Here is a 14,430-nt window from a genome sequence, read left to right on the forward strand (position 1 = left end):
ACAATATTGAACTTAGGCCAATTAATAACCCTACAATGGCTCTGAGTGTTCAAGTGAAAGGAGGAGTCAGTCGCTGCAGCAAACTGCACTGTGGTCTTGTTTTAAGAAACAGTCACAGCCGTCCCAGGCTTCAGCACCACCACTCTGACCAGTCAGCAGCAGGACGCCCCGCCAAGCAAAAAGATTACAGCTGGCTGAAGGCTCAGATGGTGGTTAGCATTTGTTTTTGCAATAAAGTATTTTTAAATTAAGGTATGTACATTGTTTTTTTTTAGACATAATGCTCTTGTGCACTTACTAGACTACAGTATAGTGTAAACATAACTTACATGTACTGGGAAACCAAAAAATTCATGTGACGCTTTACTGTGATATTCTCTTTATTGGGATATTTGCCTTATTGTGGTGGTCTGGAAACGAACCTGCAGTATCTCCAAGGAATGCCTGTAAAGGGAACCTCACTGGGCTCAGGAGAAAAGGACTGACTGAAAAGCACATGGACCCAAGTTGTCAGCTAAGTCATGTCTGTAACTGGGCCGAATGGATGGAGCCATACCTTGGTTGTGTTTTTGAAGGACACTGGGTAGAATTCCATGCTCATAAATATCTCCCCCACAACCAGCCCTAAGTAATGGAAGTTTGAAACTGAGAGCTTTTCCCCACCCACACTTCCTGTTACAATTTTGATCACGGAATCATCGAATGTCAGAGACATTAAATCACTGGGGGAGTCCATGTCACAACCTTGTACTTGACAAGATGAAAAGACAAAGCCCAGAGAAAAAAAGTGACCCAAGGTCACACAACAAGTAAAATGACCACAGAGGGCCTGACATCAATATGGGATGAGAGGTGACAATGCCGCACAAGTGGCACAAAGCAAATGACGTGAGACTTTAGAAGGCAGAGAAATAATTGCCTGCTGGGCTGCCTGAGACAGGTCGGACTTCAGTAGATGGGTGTATGTTGAAGGTGATTTCAGGTAGGGGGAAAAGCATAAATGGCAGTGCTGGGAAAGTGTGCAGTTTCAGAGACTGACGCGTAGCTCATTTTGTCTGGACTATAATACCCTCATCTTATACAAAGTGTAGAGATCGTTTCATATAATCTTGCAGCAAATCTGTAAGATGGGGGTATCCTCTGTAATGTGGTTAAGGCTTACAAAGAGCCTGCTGATGGCTGAACCAGGACTCAGGCAAGATCCTTAGACCAAAAGCCCGGTGTTCTGTTCTTAGCACCATAGTCTGCCGACGCTTATCAAGGGCTTTAGCATTGGGATGTGCATTGTGGAGGGGTTCAACTAAGGAGTTTGGACTTGATTCTGTAAGCGATGAGTAGTTAACTTTTTTTGAGCGGGGAGAGCGTGATTAGAGCTGTGCTTTAGACATTTAATCTGGCAGGAATGTTAGGTTGAATTAGAGACCTAGGTCCCTAAGTCAAGGTGACCACCTAGAAGAGCATGAGCATGGTTGGGGATCAAAGTCATAAGAGACTGGACTGAGATAATCTGAGGGTCAGGAGGTCAACTCCCTTGCCCAAAGTCAGACAGCTAAGCAGTGCACGTGAGCTTCAAAATCAAGTTGTTTTTACTACCCGTATTCTGGTCTTGTGTTCTCTAGTTGAGTTGGAAGCAAAGCTAATATGGGTAGAACAGACTGAAGATGCTGTTACACATCATCCCCAAGGCCAGCTTATGGGCCGTTACAAATAGTGTACAGATACGTCATGTGCACCCGGCCATGTAGTAGACTAAGAATGGGCGTAGGTAGGATGTGCAGAAGTGCAGTGGAACTAAATAAAAATCATCAATTTTTAAAAATATTTTAAGTTGGTCTCAGTAAGGGGAGTTGTTAAAAGGTCCTTGTTGGTCTAAGAAGAGTTGAATTTCCCTGACTTTAGTCTTACCAGCATCAGTCTGACTATCCACCAAATTAGGTGGGAGTTAGCACTAATGGTCGTTGCCCAGACTCCCTCACGCCCAAGAGCCTCGAGCGTAAAGATTTGAAACACTTGGGGATGTTTATAACCCCTGATAATAGTTTGGCCACGTATATGCATTTTCATCAAAACACCAAAGTTAGCTTCCATGTCCTGCCAGGTTTTTGTTTCCCTGCCTTGATTCCCTCTCTTTGTGAGGTCCTGACACTTTGTTGTCACGTGAAGTAGCCCTGCCTTTTTGCCTTTCTGTCCACTTACACTTGGAATAGCCTGCTTGGTCCTCAAAGTTTTCTGCCACTTGTATGAGTCATTCTCTTTCCTGAGCAGTGTGTGACTTTTCAATCATTTCCCAGTGATGCACAGGGCAATGCACATCTTGACACAGCAAGTGGAAAGTGGCAGGTGTCACTGGTCTGTACCACCTTTTTGGTGCCAGATGTAGTATGTTATCTGGGTCTCTTCGCAGTTCAGTTCCCTCTGTGTGCTGTGTTGCCGCAGGGAGGCTGGCAGCACCCACGACCCCCAGCCCCCCACCAATCTGATTAATTCTCTCCTGGCATCCACATATTGCTCCCAGGGATCCTTATTAAGTTCTTTGGACAGTATATACCTCCCCATTCGATGTGGTTCTCTGAAGAGGACTAAGTCTTAGACACAACCTGTGCTCATCCTTTTTAGGTTAAACATACAGACTTTGAGCAAAACTCCAAACTTTTGGGTATGGCTCCTGCAATTTAGTTCTCCTTGTTGCAGATTCAGGTAGTTTTAAAGGTGGCCTCAAACTTGGTTCTCTTTCATAGGTCTAAAGCCCAGCTTGTTAGACGCTTAGTCCCTGGGGATGGTTGTGCTTCTGAGCAGTTCTCTAAGGAGTTGATTGTGATGGTATTGAGAAGAGGAGGGGTGATACCTGTCCTGGTCCCCAGGGTCCAGTGGATGTCATATCAAATTTAAACAACAAATGAGAATGGGAACTGTAGGCATCCACAGGCTTCTTCAGAGGCCACCTTTCAATATGAGGTTTTCACAGAACCAAGGAGAGGAGAAACACTCTCATGACCATGGTATCCTAGAGCTACAAGGGCGCTCCGAAAGCCACTTCTTATTCCATCCTCCAAATACTAGGTGAGATTCTATGTAACTTCTCAGGTAATTGGTTGTATAGCCAATTTGAAAGATCAATTTTTTCAGCTTCATCTTCTCAATAGCATCTACTAGCCACCTGTATTCACTCAGGTCCCTCCCCACTTAATGATGGTGTGTGTGAGCTGAGACTGCTCAGCTCGTTGCTGACCTTGAAGAGCAGCTGAAGGTTAAGGTTTCTTCAGCCCGGCTACCGCACCTGACTCTCCCCCGGGGGCCCCCCTTTCAAAGCGGTTCTTGTCTGTCTTTCTAGTTCACCTCTAGTTGACATCCGTGTCATCACACCACTTTTTCAGCTTCTCAGCTGTTGGCCCAGAAGCAGGGCCAACATTCATCCACCTGTGCTGATCAGGTACAATCTACCTGTGCTGATAATTACCAAGGTGAGGCAGGCCGTTCTTTCTGTAGCCAGCCCTGCCCAGGAAGCCACAGGAGCTGGTGTTAGGAGTACTGGGCTGGTGCCAGGAGACCTGTGTTCTAAACCTGACTTCACACTTCTCGGTTTCTTCACCTGGAAAAGAAGAGGGCTGGTTGATCCCTAAGTTGGCTTCTCCTCCAACATAATATTTTATCTCGGGTGTATTCTCTATGCCAGGCACTGTTAAAGGTACTGCAGATTGAAAGCGAAGTGCCTGCCGTCCTCCTGGCAGTGGATTTGTGGGCTGGAGGTAGATGGCTGAGTATAGCTCTTACAAGCAGTTCGTTTCCCAAACTTGTAGCCCAGTTGTTTGTTCTTACTCCCTGCTTGAACATCCATGTTCCTTGGAGACCAGATAGGCTGCGTTTTCCATTACTTGTCTGTCTTGTATCTGTCTCAAAGGGATACATACAGATACATTTTATCTGATGTAGAGTATCTGCTCTCTGCCTCCCATTTAGTCTGACTGAACTCCCTCTTATTGCAATCGATAGCTGTTTTATCTAATTTCTGGGAAACTTGAGGCAAGATCAGCCTGGTGGTTAGTAGCATGCCCTTTGTGATAGATCTACATGAACAAAAATGTTCAGAACTGTGTCTGCTGGCATGCTAGGCTCAAATACAAGAGGAGAAGAAAAGAACCTTGCTCTTGAAGAAAGTGGCACAAGATGGGCATGTAACAGAAAGGCGAGATTATGTAACTGAAAGTGTATATTTATGTACGTTCTCAGGGGATGTCTATGTAAGGGAGTGGTCTGTGGGGTACTGCCTCCAGAGAGAGCTTGGGAGAGTGACCCGACGGCTACATCCCCGTTCCCTCAGGTCATAAAATAGGATTTGTAAGCCCTTCTCAGAGCTTCTTTCTCTCACTTTCAGATCTTGTGCAAGCAAGCGTATGAAGGAAGGTGGGCTATTTTTACGCTGCCCCTCACATTTACTCCTAAACGAGGGAGGGATGCTCCTGATTGGGTTCGGGCCCTTGTCAACAGTGTCACTGGAAGGCGACAGTGTCATTGGAAGGCGACCATGCCTTTCCACGGCCAGCGACTGACCGAGGCTTTTTCCTTTGCAGAGATGAGAAGAACCAGTCCATCATAGTCAGCGGGGAGTCTGGAGCCGGCAAGACCGTGTCGGCCAAGTACGCCATGCGCTATTTCGCCACGGTGAGTGGCTCGGCCAGTGACACCAACATCGAAGAGAAGGTCCTGGCGTCCAGTCCCATCATGGAGGTAAAGCCATGCAAATGTCCTTGGCCTTCTTGGCTGGAGTCCCTTCTGCTGGCACTAAGACTGCTGAGCGTCCAGCCTCGCGTGGCCGATCACAGAGTTCTTGGAAGCCACTCACGTGGTCAGCATTCATGCCTCTCCCCAAGAACCCATTGTCCACTGCTGAGGGAAGAATTTCAGAGGTGCGCCTAAAACCACAGATTTGGGAATATTCTGACCCGGTAGCCCAGATCCCCAATATTGGATAGAGTGACCTCTTCACGTTTTCCTTGTTCCTTGACTCTGCTGAATACTGTTGTGACAGTCCTCCCCCATCTACAGCCATCTCTGCTGTGTTCCTCCCTCCCGCTGCCATCCTGTGTCAGCAAATCAGTGTCCCACCAAAACCATTTGATGCTATTGAAGGTCTGCTGAATCAGGAGGGCAGTGTTCATGGCGGTGAGGAGGCCTAGATAAAAGATTCCCCTTTTTCCCAAAAAATATTTGGACGCTTTATCTTTGGGTGGGGAGATAGAGTCAAAAGCTATGTGACGACACAGAATCTGTTGAAGATCCTCAGAAAATGTTACCTTTGTTGGCATGGACAGGTCTTGCCTGTCTCTTCACCACCCCTACCTCCCGGCTGGGTGGCCTCAGAGCGGCCGATGCAAGTGCAGGGCCAGAGATATTTCCAAAACCTTGGGTCTAGCTATAGTAAACCATGTTATACGGTCAGAACTCCATTTCTCTTTTTCTTCCGTTCCTTATAAAAGCTTCATTCTCATGGAGTTGAGCTAAATGGCTGCACAGTCCCTGAGCCAGCTTTGATTTCCTGCCTTTGAAGCTGAGGCTCTTCGTTATTGTCTGGGCTGCAGTCTGGTAGGAGTAGGCCCTTCTGCCAGCCCCGAACAGCCCCTTTGTTTCAATAAGAAGAAATTTGGTTGAGGCCAAAAGCTGCCAAAACAGCATCAGGTTTCTCTGCACAGCCTTGAGCCCCGTCGATTACGACACAAAGCACCGGTGTGGTTGGTCCTTCAGATTATTTTGGAGCTGGCGGAACAAGAACCTGCCTGGACCTTCCCAGGTCCCCTCTCTCTCCCTCTTCCTTTACCAAGTGCAGGAGTAAATTGAGTCTCAGTTCATAGGAGCTCGTTGATTATCCACACAAACTCTCCTGCCTACAGAGTTGCATTATCCAGAGAACTTTTACTCTCTGCTGAGTAATCAGACACACTGTGTTCACTAAGAATTAGGCAAAAGCAAGTTTTGGTATCTGTTCTTGTATGAATTGGGAAATGGTCAATACAGCTGAAGGCATTTTTACCAAACAGATAAAAACAAACAAAAAAACACTTTTATTAGATTACAGTTGTTCTTAAACTTGACTGTGCATCAGAATCGCCTGGAGGCCTTGTTAAAGCAGGTAGCTGGGCACCACCCCCAGAGTTTCTGGTTCAGAAGGGCCTGAGAATCTGCATTGCTCACAAGTTCCAAGTGATCCTGATGCTGCGGATCTGGGTCCTACACCTGTTTGAGAACCATTTATTGAATAAATATTAAAAAGGTAGGAAGGAGTCACTGGAAAATATGGAAGAAAAGGGAATAATCCCCCATGATCCTACAGCCTGCTAATAATTGTTCCATATTTTGGTATATTTCCTTCCAGCTTTTTCACTGAATATTATAGTATATGCCTTGTCCCCATATTATTAAGCTTTTTACAAACTTATTGGCTACAAACATACATTAATAGATGGTTTTACCATAATTTAACTTCCTTTTGTCAGACATTTAGTTGGTAGCCCCTTTGCTCATAGCATTTATTCTAAGCCCCAAGGTGGCGGCCTGGCCATGGCCTGGATTCAGGAGACGATCATGGACTTGAGTCCACACCCCACCTTGGGCCGTCTACTGCACTTCAATGGAGGCAGCTAAGACAGCACTCTACGATCAGCATCACATTTCATCTTAGGTGGGAATGAGACCAGGATTTCAGCTTTTCCTTTGCCTCTGAGTTTCAAAATTCAGTTCATCTTTTAGGTAGTAAGATTGCAGAGACACAGAGTGCCTCTTCTTTTGGAGGTAAAGTACGTAGTTATTCTGGACAAAACAGGGAAGGGAAGAAACCTGTTTGATCTCTGGTGACTGAACACAGTTCTTGTTAGCCAAGATAGGAATTTAGTGAAGACAGATCACCACATTATTAAGCCAGGTACAAGACACAGGGGGAATGATTTTTTTTAATTTTATTGTTTTGTTGTAATAAAACATACGTAATGTAAAATTTATCACCTTAACCATTTTAAGTGTGCAGTTGAGTGGTATTGAGTACATTCACAACGTTGTGCAACCATCACCACCATCCATTTCCAGAATTTTTTTTAATCATCCAAACAGAAACTCTGTACCCATTCAGCAATAACGTCCTATTCTCCCCTCTACTCACCCTCTGGTAACCTCTATTCTAATTTCTGTCCCTGTGAATTTGCCTCTTTGGTGTCTCTCATACAAGTGGAATCATATGACATCAGTCCTCTTGTGTCAGGCTGATTTCACTTAGCATAATGTTTCCAAGGTTCATCCATGTTGTAGCATGCATCAGGACTTTGTGGGGTTTTTTTTAATGGCTGCATAACATTTTGTTGCATGTATATACCACATTTTGTTTATCCATTCCTGTGCTGATAGTTGGGTTGTGTCCACCTTTTGGCCAGTGTGAATAATGCTGCCGTGAACATTGGCGTGCACCTGTTTGGGTCGCTGCTTTGGGAATGTTTTTTAAATGACCGTGATCTGAAATGATCTAATGTTTTCAGTATCTGTTATAGCTTGAGTAGGCTGGTGGACTGCTGGGGAGGCATGGAAGAAATGTGAGAGCAACATGCACACCCCTAGAGAAGGAGAGTGTGTACATGACCCAGCCCAATCTTGTGTGATGTCACGTAAACAAATACTACAGTGGTTTGAGCGCAAAACATTACATTTCTACAGTTGTGCAAATTGGTACTTTGGAAATTTTGTGGGTAAGTCCAGAGGGCTCATTCTGTCAAATACAGAGCTTTGTTATCATAGAGACTATCCCTTGAGCTGTTATTGAGTGTTACATTTGAGAGAAATATTGGACATGAACATGGGAAGGAAGAATTATTGCCAGGAAGAACTCTAGGTGGAATTAGAGTGTTGCCAAGCAGAGAAAGAGCAGCTTCTGCTCTGCCAAGACCCAACTTTTCACAAGTTCAGAGTCTTACTTGGGCCCTTGTGTCAGGAAGCCCAGTCGGCTTTGTGGCTCCTCAGAGGGTTACAACCAGTGCACGTCATGTTTTAATCAGGGCACAGCTGATTACTGATGGCTCCAGTCCTGTCCCGGGGAAGGCTGGCACCTCCCAACGAAGCAATCAGTTACAGTCATGTCATCACCTCATTATTTCTGCAGGCCAGCAGCTGCAGATGCCTCCTAGGGAGTTGGAGAGTTGAGGGCCGTCTGAGGAGGCGGAATTCCCAGTGGGCTGCGCTAAGTGGCAGTTGTTTGAATTAAAGGTGGCTTGAGGGTGGATTGGGATTGGCTGGGGTGGATTGGGATGATTTATTGTCAGCGCCAGAGCTCTCTGACCCCATTCTGTTTAAGAGCTTGTCAGCATCCTGGGAGTGATTTGTTCACAACTCTGCACTGATTAAAAAGATATTGCTAGCCAAGAGACTGATAGAGCAGGGACAGAACCCAAGCCCAGCCCAGAGGGGTCACATGGCTTCTTGGGCTGACTGGAGTCTGCAGGCATACAACTCTAGGAGCCCCAGAGACTCCCCTCAACCTGGGAGAAAGAAAGGGGGCTAGGGGTACAGTGAGCAAAATTGACAGAAACTAAGACCAGTTACTATGTAATTTTCAGGGTTTGACTTTTTTTTTAAGCTGAAGAAGCAAGAAGGCCTACAACTATTAACCTATTCATACAAGAATCTGCCCCCAACATACCTTACCTTCTCCTCTTGTTTTCTCTCATGTTTCAACACACTCTAGCCATTCCTCACTTGTTGGGGCTCTCACATACCCCTGTCCCTTTGCCTACACTATATTTATAAATAAAATTCCTTTTCCTTCCCCACTGGTAAAATTCTACTCACCCTTTAAGATCCACTTCATCTTACACTTCTTAAAGCGTTTCCTGTTCTGCCAGCATTGGCTAATTTCTCCCTTCTCTGTTTCCACACTGGTTGATATGCATCTCGTTATTGTATAATCCCAATCATATTGAAATGATTTGTTGCAGTCCATTTTTACTTTACTAAATATTTGTACATGTATAAACCAGAAAAAAGGTAGTTCTTTTATATCACATATAAATGGTATCATATTCTGTTAACCACTTTGCAACTTGCTTTTCACTCATTGTTTTTTTATTTATCCATGCATCATGCTCTAGTTTAGTTTAACAGCTTTTCAGCATCCCATTTATGAATATTCCACATTTTATTTATCTCTTCCTCCTATTGGTAGACATTTAGATTGTATTTTTTATTGTTAGATACAGCCTGCATTAAACATTCTTTTGCACACCCACTTGTACACTTGTGTGAGTTTCTCTAGGTAATATCTAGAAGTACAGTTGCTGGATTGTTAGGTCCATATATGTTCAATTTTACTAGATGTGCCAAATTGTTCTTAAGAATGGCTGTTGCAGTTTACATTTGGACCAGCAGTGTATGAGAGTTCCTTTTTCCTCACATCCTCATCATCATTTCATAGTATCAAAGTTCTTTAGTTATTGCCACTCTGGACTGTCATTTTTGTCTACATTTCTCTGATTTCCACTGAGGTTGAGTATCTTATGTTTATTGGTCATGTGAGTTTCTTCCATGCATTCCCTGCATACATCATTTGTTCATTTTCCAAATTTTAACTATTTGTATCATAACTGTGTCTTTTGTTGGATTGTGGACTCAGAGTCAAAGCCTGGGTTTTCATTATATATAACAACTGGATTTGTTTTCCTCATGCATCAGAATGTTTTCTAAGTCAATAAGCAACAACAACAAAAAACCTAGCAAGGGTTTAAAAGATAAAGAACAACGTGCAGGTCCTTCACACACGTGTAGAAGTTGGAAGTTCTTCATGCCTAGAGTAGCGTTTATGGTTTGGTAGTAATAATACAAACAACCCCTTCCCTTTGTGGGTACCATTATATACTTTCAAAGTACTTGTAGATCCATTATATCACTTCTCAAAGCAGCCTAGTGAGGTAAGGAGGATAGACCTTTTGGCAGTGATCTTTAGACTGTTGGCAAGCTTTCCCTAAGCTACCACAAGGAGTGATCTCAGATATGGTAACGGTTCTTGTTGCCATTTTAGAAATGACAAAATTCGAATTTTTTGAAATTTTGGAATCGAGATTTTTTGTTTGAAACTAGATAATCCTTTAGAATTTTACACAAACTGGCCTTTGCTGATTGCACCCTCCTGATGTTGTTAACATGTTCCTTTGGCCTCTGTATATCCTTTGAAAGGGTAGTAAAACTTAGAGGCTTGATTAGATTTAGGTTTGTTTGTTTGCTCGTTTGTTCTTAAAATCCAAGAACCCTTTATTGGTGGTGTTATGTATTCCCATCAAGACGCACAGAATATTTAGGTGTCTTTTGGTGATGTCAGCAGCCATTGCTTATGCCTAGATCTATTAATTCATCAGGAGTTACAAAATGGTGACGTTCTCATTCTATTTTTCCTCTTGCATTTATCAGCTGGAATAAGTTTAGGAAGAGAAACTTCTCCTTGCCAACTAGTTACGCTGATAGAGTTTACACAGGGAAGTTAGGATGGATGTTTGATTCCTTATCTACTGGTTGTCAGAGTAATGAGTTGGTTCCCTGCCATCCTCTGAAAGGCTTTTCTCCCCTTTCTTATAAAAAGGTAAAAGTGAGGATTCATGTCTTTGTCTTTATCCTTTGATTTGACCTGGCTGTTTGAGATGTGAGAAGTCACCCACATGGGTGGCAGCTCCTATCTGGTGGTGAGTAGTTTGGAGAGTTGGAAAAGGACTGTGAAACCAAGTGGAATGAACATAGACTGTGGACTCAGTTATATCTGAATTTATATCTTGGTGTTGGCACTTCCCAGCCATGTGACCCTGGGCACACTGCTTACCCTCTCTAAGCCTAAATTTTCCCATAAGTATGAGGAAAGTTGATAATGCCTCTCCCCTGGGATTCTTGTCTGGATTCAGGGAAACTAAAGGGATCCCAGCCCAGGACCTAGCTTGTGATGGAGGCCTGGGAAACCATCACTTTTACCTGCATTTTAGGGAATACAGCCCTCCTTGCCACTTTTCAAACAGAATAGGCTCCCTGAAGTCTGACAGTGGCTTGTCACATGGTGCCTTGAAGGATCAGGGCTCTCTTGGAAGTGGGTGCAGTGAAGCCCCTGCTGAGATGATGAGGTTGGTGGGTGCTGAGGGGCATGAGTGATGACGTAAACTCCTCGGATTAGTCATCTCTCTGACAGTCGTTTCCGCTTGGCCAGACTCCAGCCTCGCCCTGACCTTAGGGGCGTGTTCCATGCTCCATGGTTCCCTTCAGAGCGATGCAATGTACTGGGGTTACACTTTCCCCACTTTCCTACAGAGGTACACACTGTATATGTGATGTATAGGTTGCTGTATACACTTTAAACCCTAAAAGAAAAAAAGATGTATTCATGACCCTAACAGGAGATTTTAGGGACCTAAAGAGGCAAGTGACCTTCGAGGACAAGGACTTCAAAATTCTTATTTCACAGGAAAGAAAACCAAAACCCAAGTTCATCTATGCTTCCATTCACTCAGATGTTTTGAATGCCTGCCGTGTGCTGGGCACTGGGGTGAGTGCGGGAGGTCCCATGGGGAAGCAGATGTGCACACCCCGCTCTCACGGAGACAGGGTGGTGTCTCGTGGAGATGGGGGTTAGGGAAACAAGGGGACGTGCAGAGTGAGGCCTGGGAGAGCACATGGTGAGGGAGCTCCCCTCGCTTACGAGGCCAGGGTAGGCCTTCCTGAAGAAGCCACATTTGAGCTGAGACCAGAAAGAAGAGGTGGAGGGAGCATGGGCAGAGAGTGTTCCCAGCAGAGGGAACCGTGTTTGTGAAACTTGGGGGGTGGGGGAGGAGGCAGAGAGAACATAGGTCTTTTGAGAAAGAAAAGCAAGTTCAGAATCATAAGAGGCTGGAGACAGAGGGCAAGAGTGATGAGAGGCTGGGCTGGGCTGGGTCCCTCAGGGCCTCCGAAATCGTGATCTTCTTCTAGCCTCTTTGTGCCTCAAATTTCCTAGACAACTGAAAAATTACAGTGGATATTTTTCAAGTGTTGTAACCACCTGAAAAGTAAACATGTGAAAGGGGTTTCAATATTAGTATGTTCATTACCAACCCATCAGCAATGTGATGTTTTATAGAAAGTGAATAATCACACAGTGAGACCAGTCATTTAGCCACTCGTCTTTTACATTATTGTCTCGTGTTTTGAACTGTGTCCCTGCTGCTGTGTAAGAAATAGTACCAAGAGGTTGATGGCTTCCTGATATGTCCTAGTGATTATGTGTGTGTTGGGGGGAGGGGGGCGTTTGACATTTGGTCTCTTTCTAGGAATTACCATTTAACAGTTGGGAATGATATTTGACATTTGATTAGTGGAGACCTGATCAAAGTGGATTAAGCCCTGGAAGATTCCTTTTTCTCACAGAAAGTCTAGAGCTCTTGGGTGCTGGCATTGATTTAGTGGCCCAAGGATGTCAGAGCAGTGGTTTCTGTGATTCTCTAGACCTTTCCCTCGTGGTCCCAAGGTGACTGCTGCAGCTGTAGCCATCACATGCACATTCCAGGTAGGAAAAGGAAGAAGAGAAGAAGGTCAATGGGGTGCACCTTCCAGCTGTTTAGTCCCCTTTAGAGAGACCATCAGTCAACTCATCACTCTCATTGGCCATCGTTAGGAGTAAGGGAAGAAGGAAAATGAAGTTGTTTTGTTTTCTTTTAGCTCGGCCCATTGTCATCCTAATAGTAGAGAGGTTCTAGAAGGAAGGAAGAGGGAGGGAATAGAGGTGCCGCCATGAGCATACAGTCCTGAAATTTAAGAAAGCCCGCCATGTTGTGCACACTTTTTGTTTGTTTGTTCTGCACAGGCCATTGGGAATGCTAAAACCACTCGCAATGACAACAGTAGCCGTTTCGGAAAGTACATTCAGATCGGCTTTGACAAGAGGTACCGCATCATTGGGGCCAACATGAGGACATACCTTTTGGAGAAGTCCAGAGTGGTCTTTCAGGTGAGCCCTGTGACTGGACCTTCTTGTATTTTTTCCCCGTGGATTTTTACTCGCTCCACGTTCTGCTTCCTATGCCCAAAGAACATCTCATTGTTTGAACCTGTATTTGGATAGACTTGTTCTTTTGGTTTTCATTTTTTTTTCATTAGTAAGTATTCATTTATAGGCATCAGACCTGAAAAATTTTTACTCAGTATTGATATGTTTCAGTGAGCATTGTTTTTATTTTTATTTATTTATTTTTAAATAAATAAATACCATGCATATACCATGCAAGCACAATATCTATCTATCTATGTATTTATTTATTTATTTATTGGCTGCGCTGGGTCTTTGTTGCGGCACACAGGCTTCGCTAGTTGTGGCGTGCGGGCTCAGTAGTTGAGGTGTGTGGGCTTAGTTGCCCTGAGGCATGTGGGATCTTAGTTCCCTGACCAGGGAGTGAACCCATGTCCCCTGCATTAGAAGGTGGATTCTTAACTACTGGATCACCAGGGAAGTCCCAGGGCATTGTTTTAAGGTTCAGTCAACAAACGTATATTGTTTGTTATGTGCTAGCCCTGTGCTAGTCACCAGAGATACAGTGAAGAATAAGACTTGTGTTCTTTGTGGACTTCGGAGTCTTGCGATCAGGGGAATGTCATATAGGGTCTGTGGATTTCAACTTTCACCAGGAATCTTATTTGGTAAGTTATATTTAAAAAAAAAAAAAACCTACTTGACCACTTACTTCATTTCCTTTTCAAATAAATGGAGTTCTCGCTTCTCATGTGACTGAGTTCTTCTTTGCTCGCCTTTTGTTCCCTCCTTCCCAACTACTCTTTGGCCTCTTGGTGACCCTCTTCCTCCTCCACCCTGGCCTTCGGTGGTGGTCATTGCAGTTCACAACCCCGAGAGCGGTTCTCTCCACCTCCCAGGTTTGGTTGGACTACTCCACATCCTTCATTTCACTGCATCAGAGCAAGCAGCCTGCTCTGCTGGCCGCGGCTCTGGCCAGACTCCCTGTGGGCTTTCCTCTTCCTTGCTGCCCTTGCTCAGGCCTCTTGAAGCCCCCGTCCCACCCATCACCACCACGACCACTCCGCCAGTTTAAGGCAGGTCTGGCCCCATTGTCCCCTGGAAGTCCTGTCTCAGTCATGGACCTCTCCTGACCATCCCAGCCTGACATGATGGGCAAGGGCATAGCTTTTACTTAGTTCCAAGCGTCCCAGAGGAGAAAGGGAGCCTGCAGCAGGGAAATGACGGTCAGCCCACCATGAGCCCGGCAGCACGGTTATCTGAACAGGTGCTGATCCACCGAGCCGTCCCTTGTGGGGTAGCAGTGATGTTCTATAGAGGAGGAAAAAGAAAACCCCTGTGTTCTGCATAAATCAAGAGGTAAAAGTCCTCTGGTTGGCAGAAGGCCCCATAACGGTGAGCGAAAAACCTGTAGGTGGGAATTGAAGGTG

General features: G+C 44.8%; 1 protein-coding gene across 6 annotated transcripts in view; it reads left to right on the forward strand.

The window, feature by feature from the left end:
• Nucleotides 1-14,430, forward strand: part of MYO5B (myosin VB) — a 361,242-nt gene that overhangs the window by 194,761 nt on the left and 152,051 nt on the right. For all 6 annotated transcript variants that reach the window (XM_082416526.1, XM_082416523.1, XM_082416524.1 and 3 more), the window contains exons 5-6: nt 4,569-4,725; nt 12,839-12,982. In XM_082416526.1, the coding sequence (XP_082272652.1) occupies nt 4,569-4,725; nt 12,839-12,982 (301 nt within the window). The remainder of the gene's footprint in view (nt 1-4,568; nt 4,726-12,838; nt 12,983-14,430) is intronic.

The sequence above is a fragment of the Balaenoptera physalus genome (assembly GCF_965194825.1).
Source record: "Balaenoptera physalus genome assembly, chromosome: 12".
Classification (NCBI taxonomy): domain Eukaryota; kingdom Metazoa; phylum Chordata; class Mammalia; order Artiodactyla; family Balaenopteridae; genus Balaenoptera; species Balaenoptera physalus.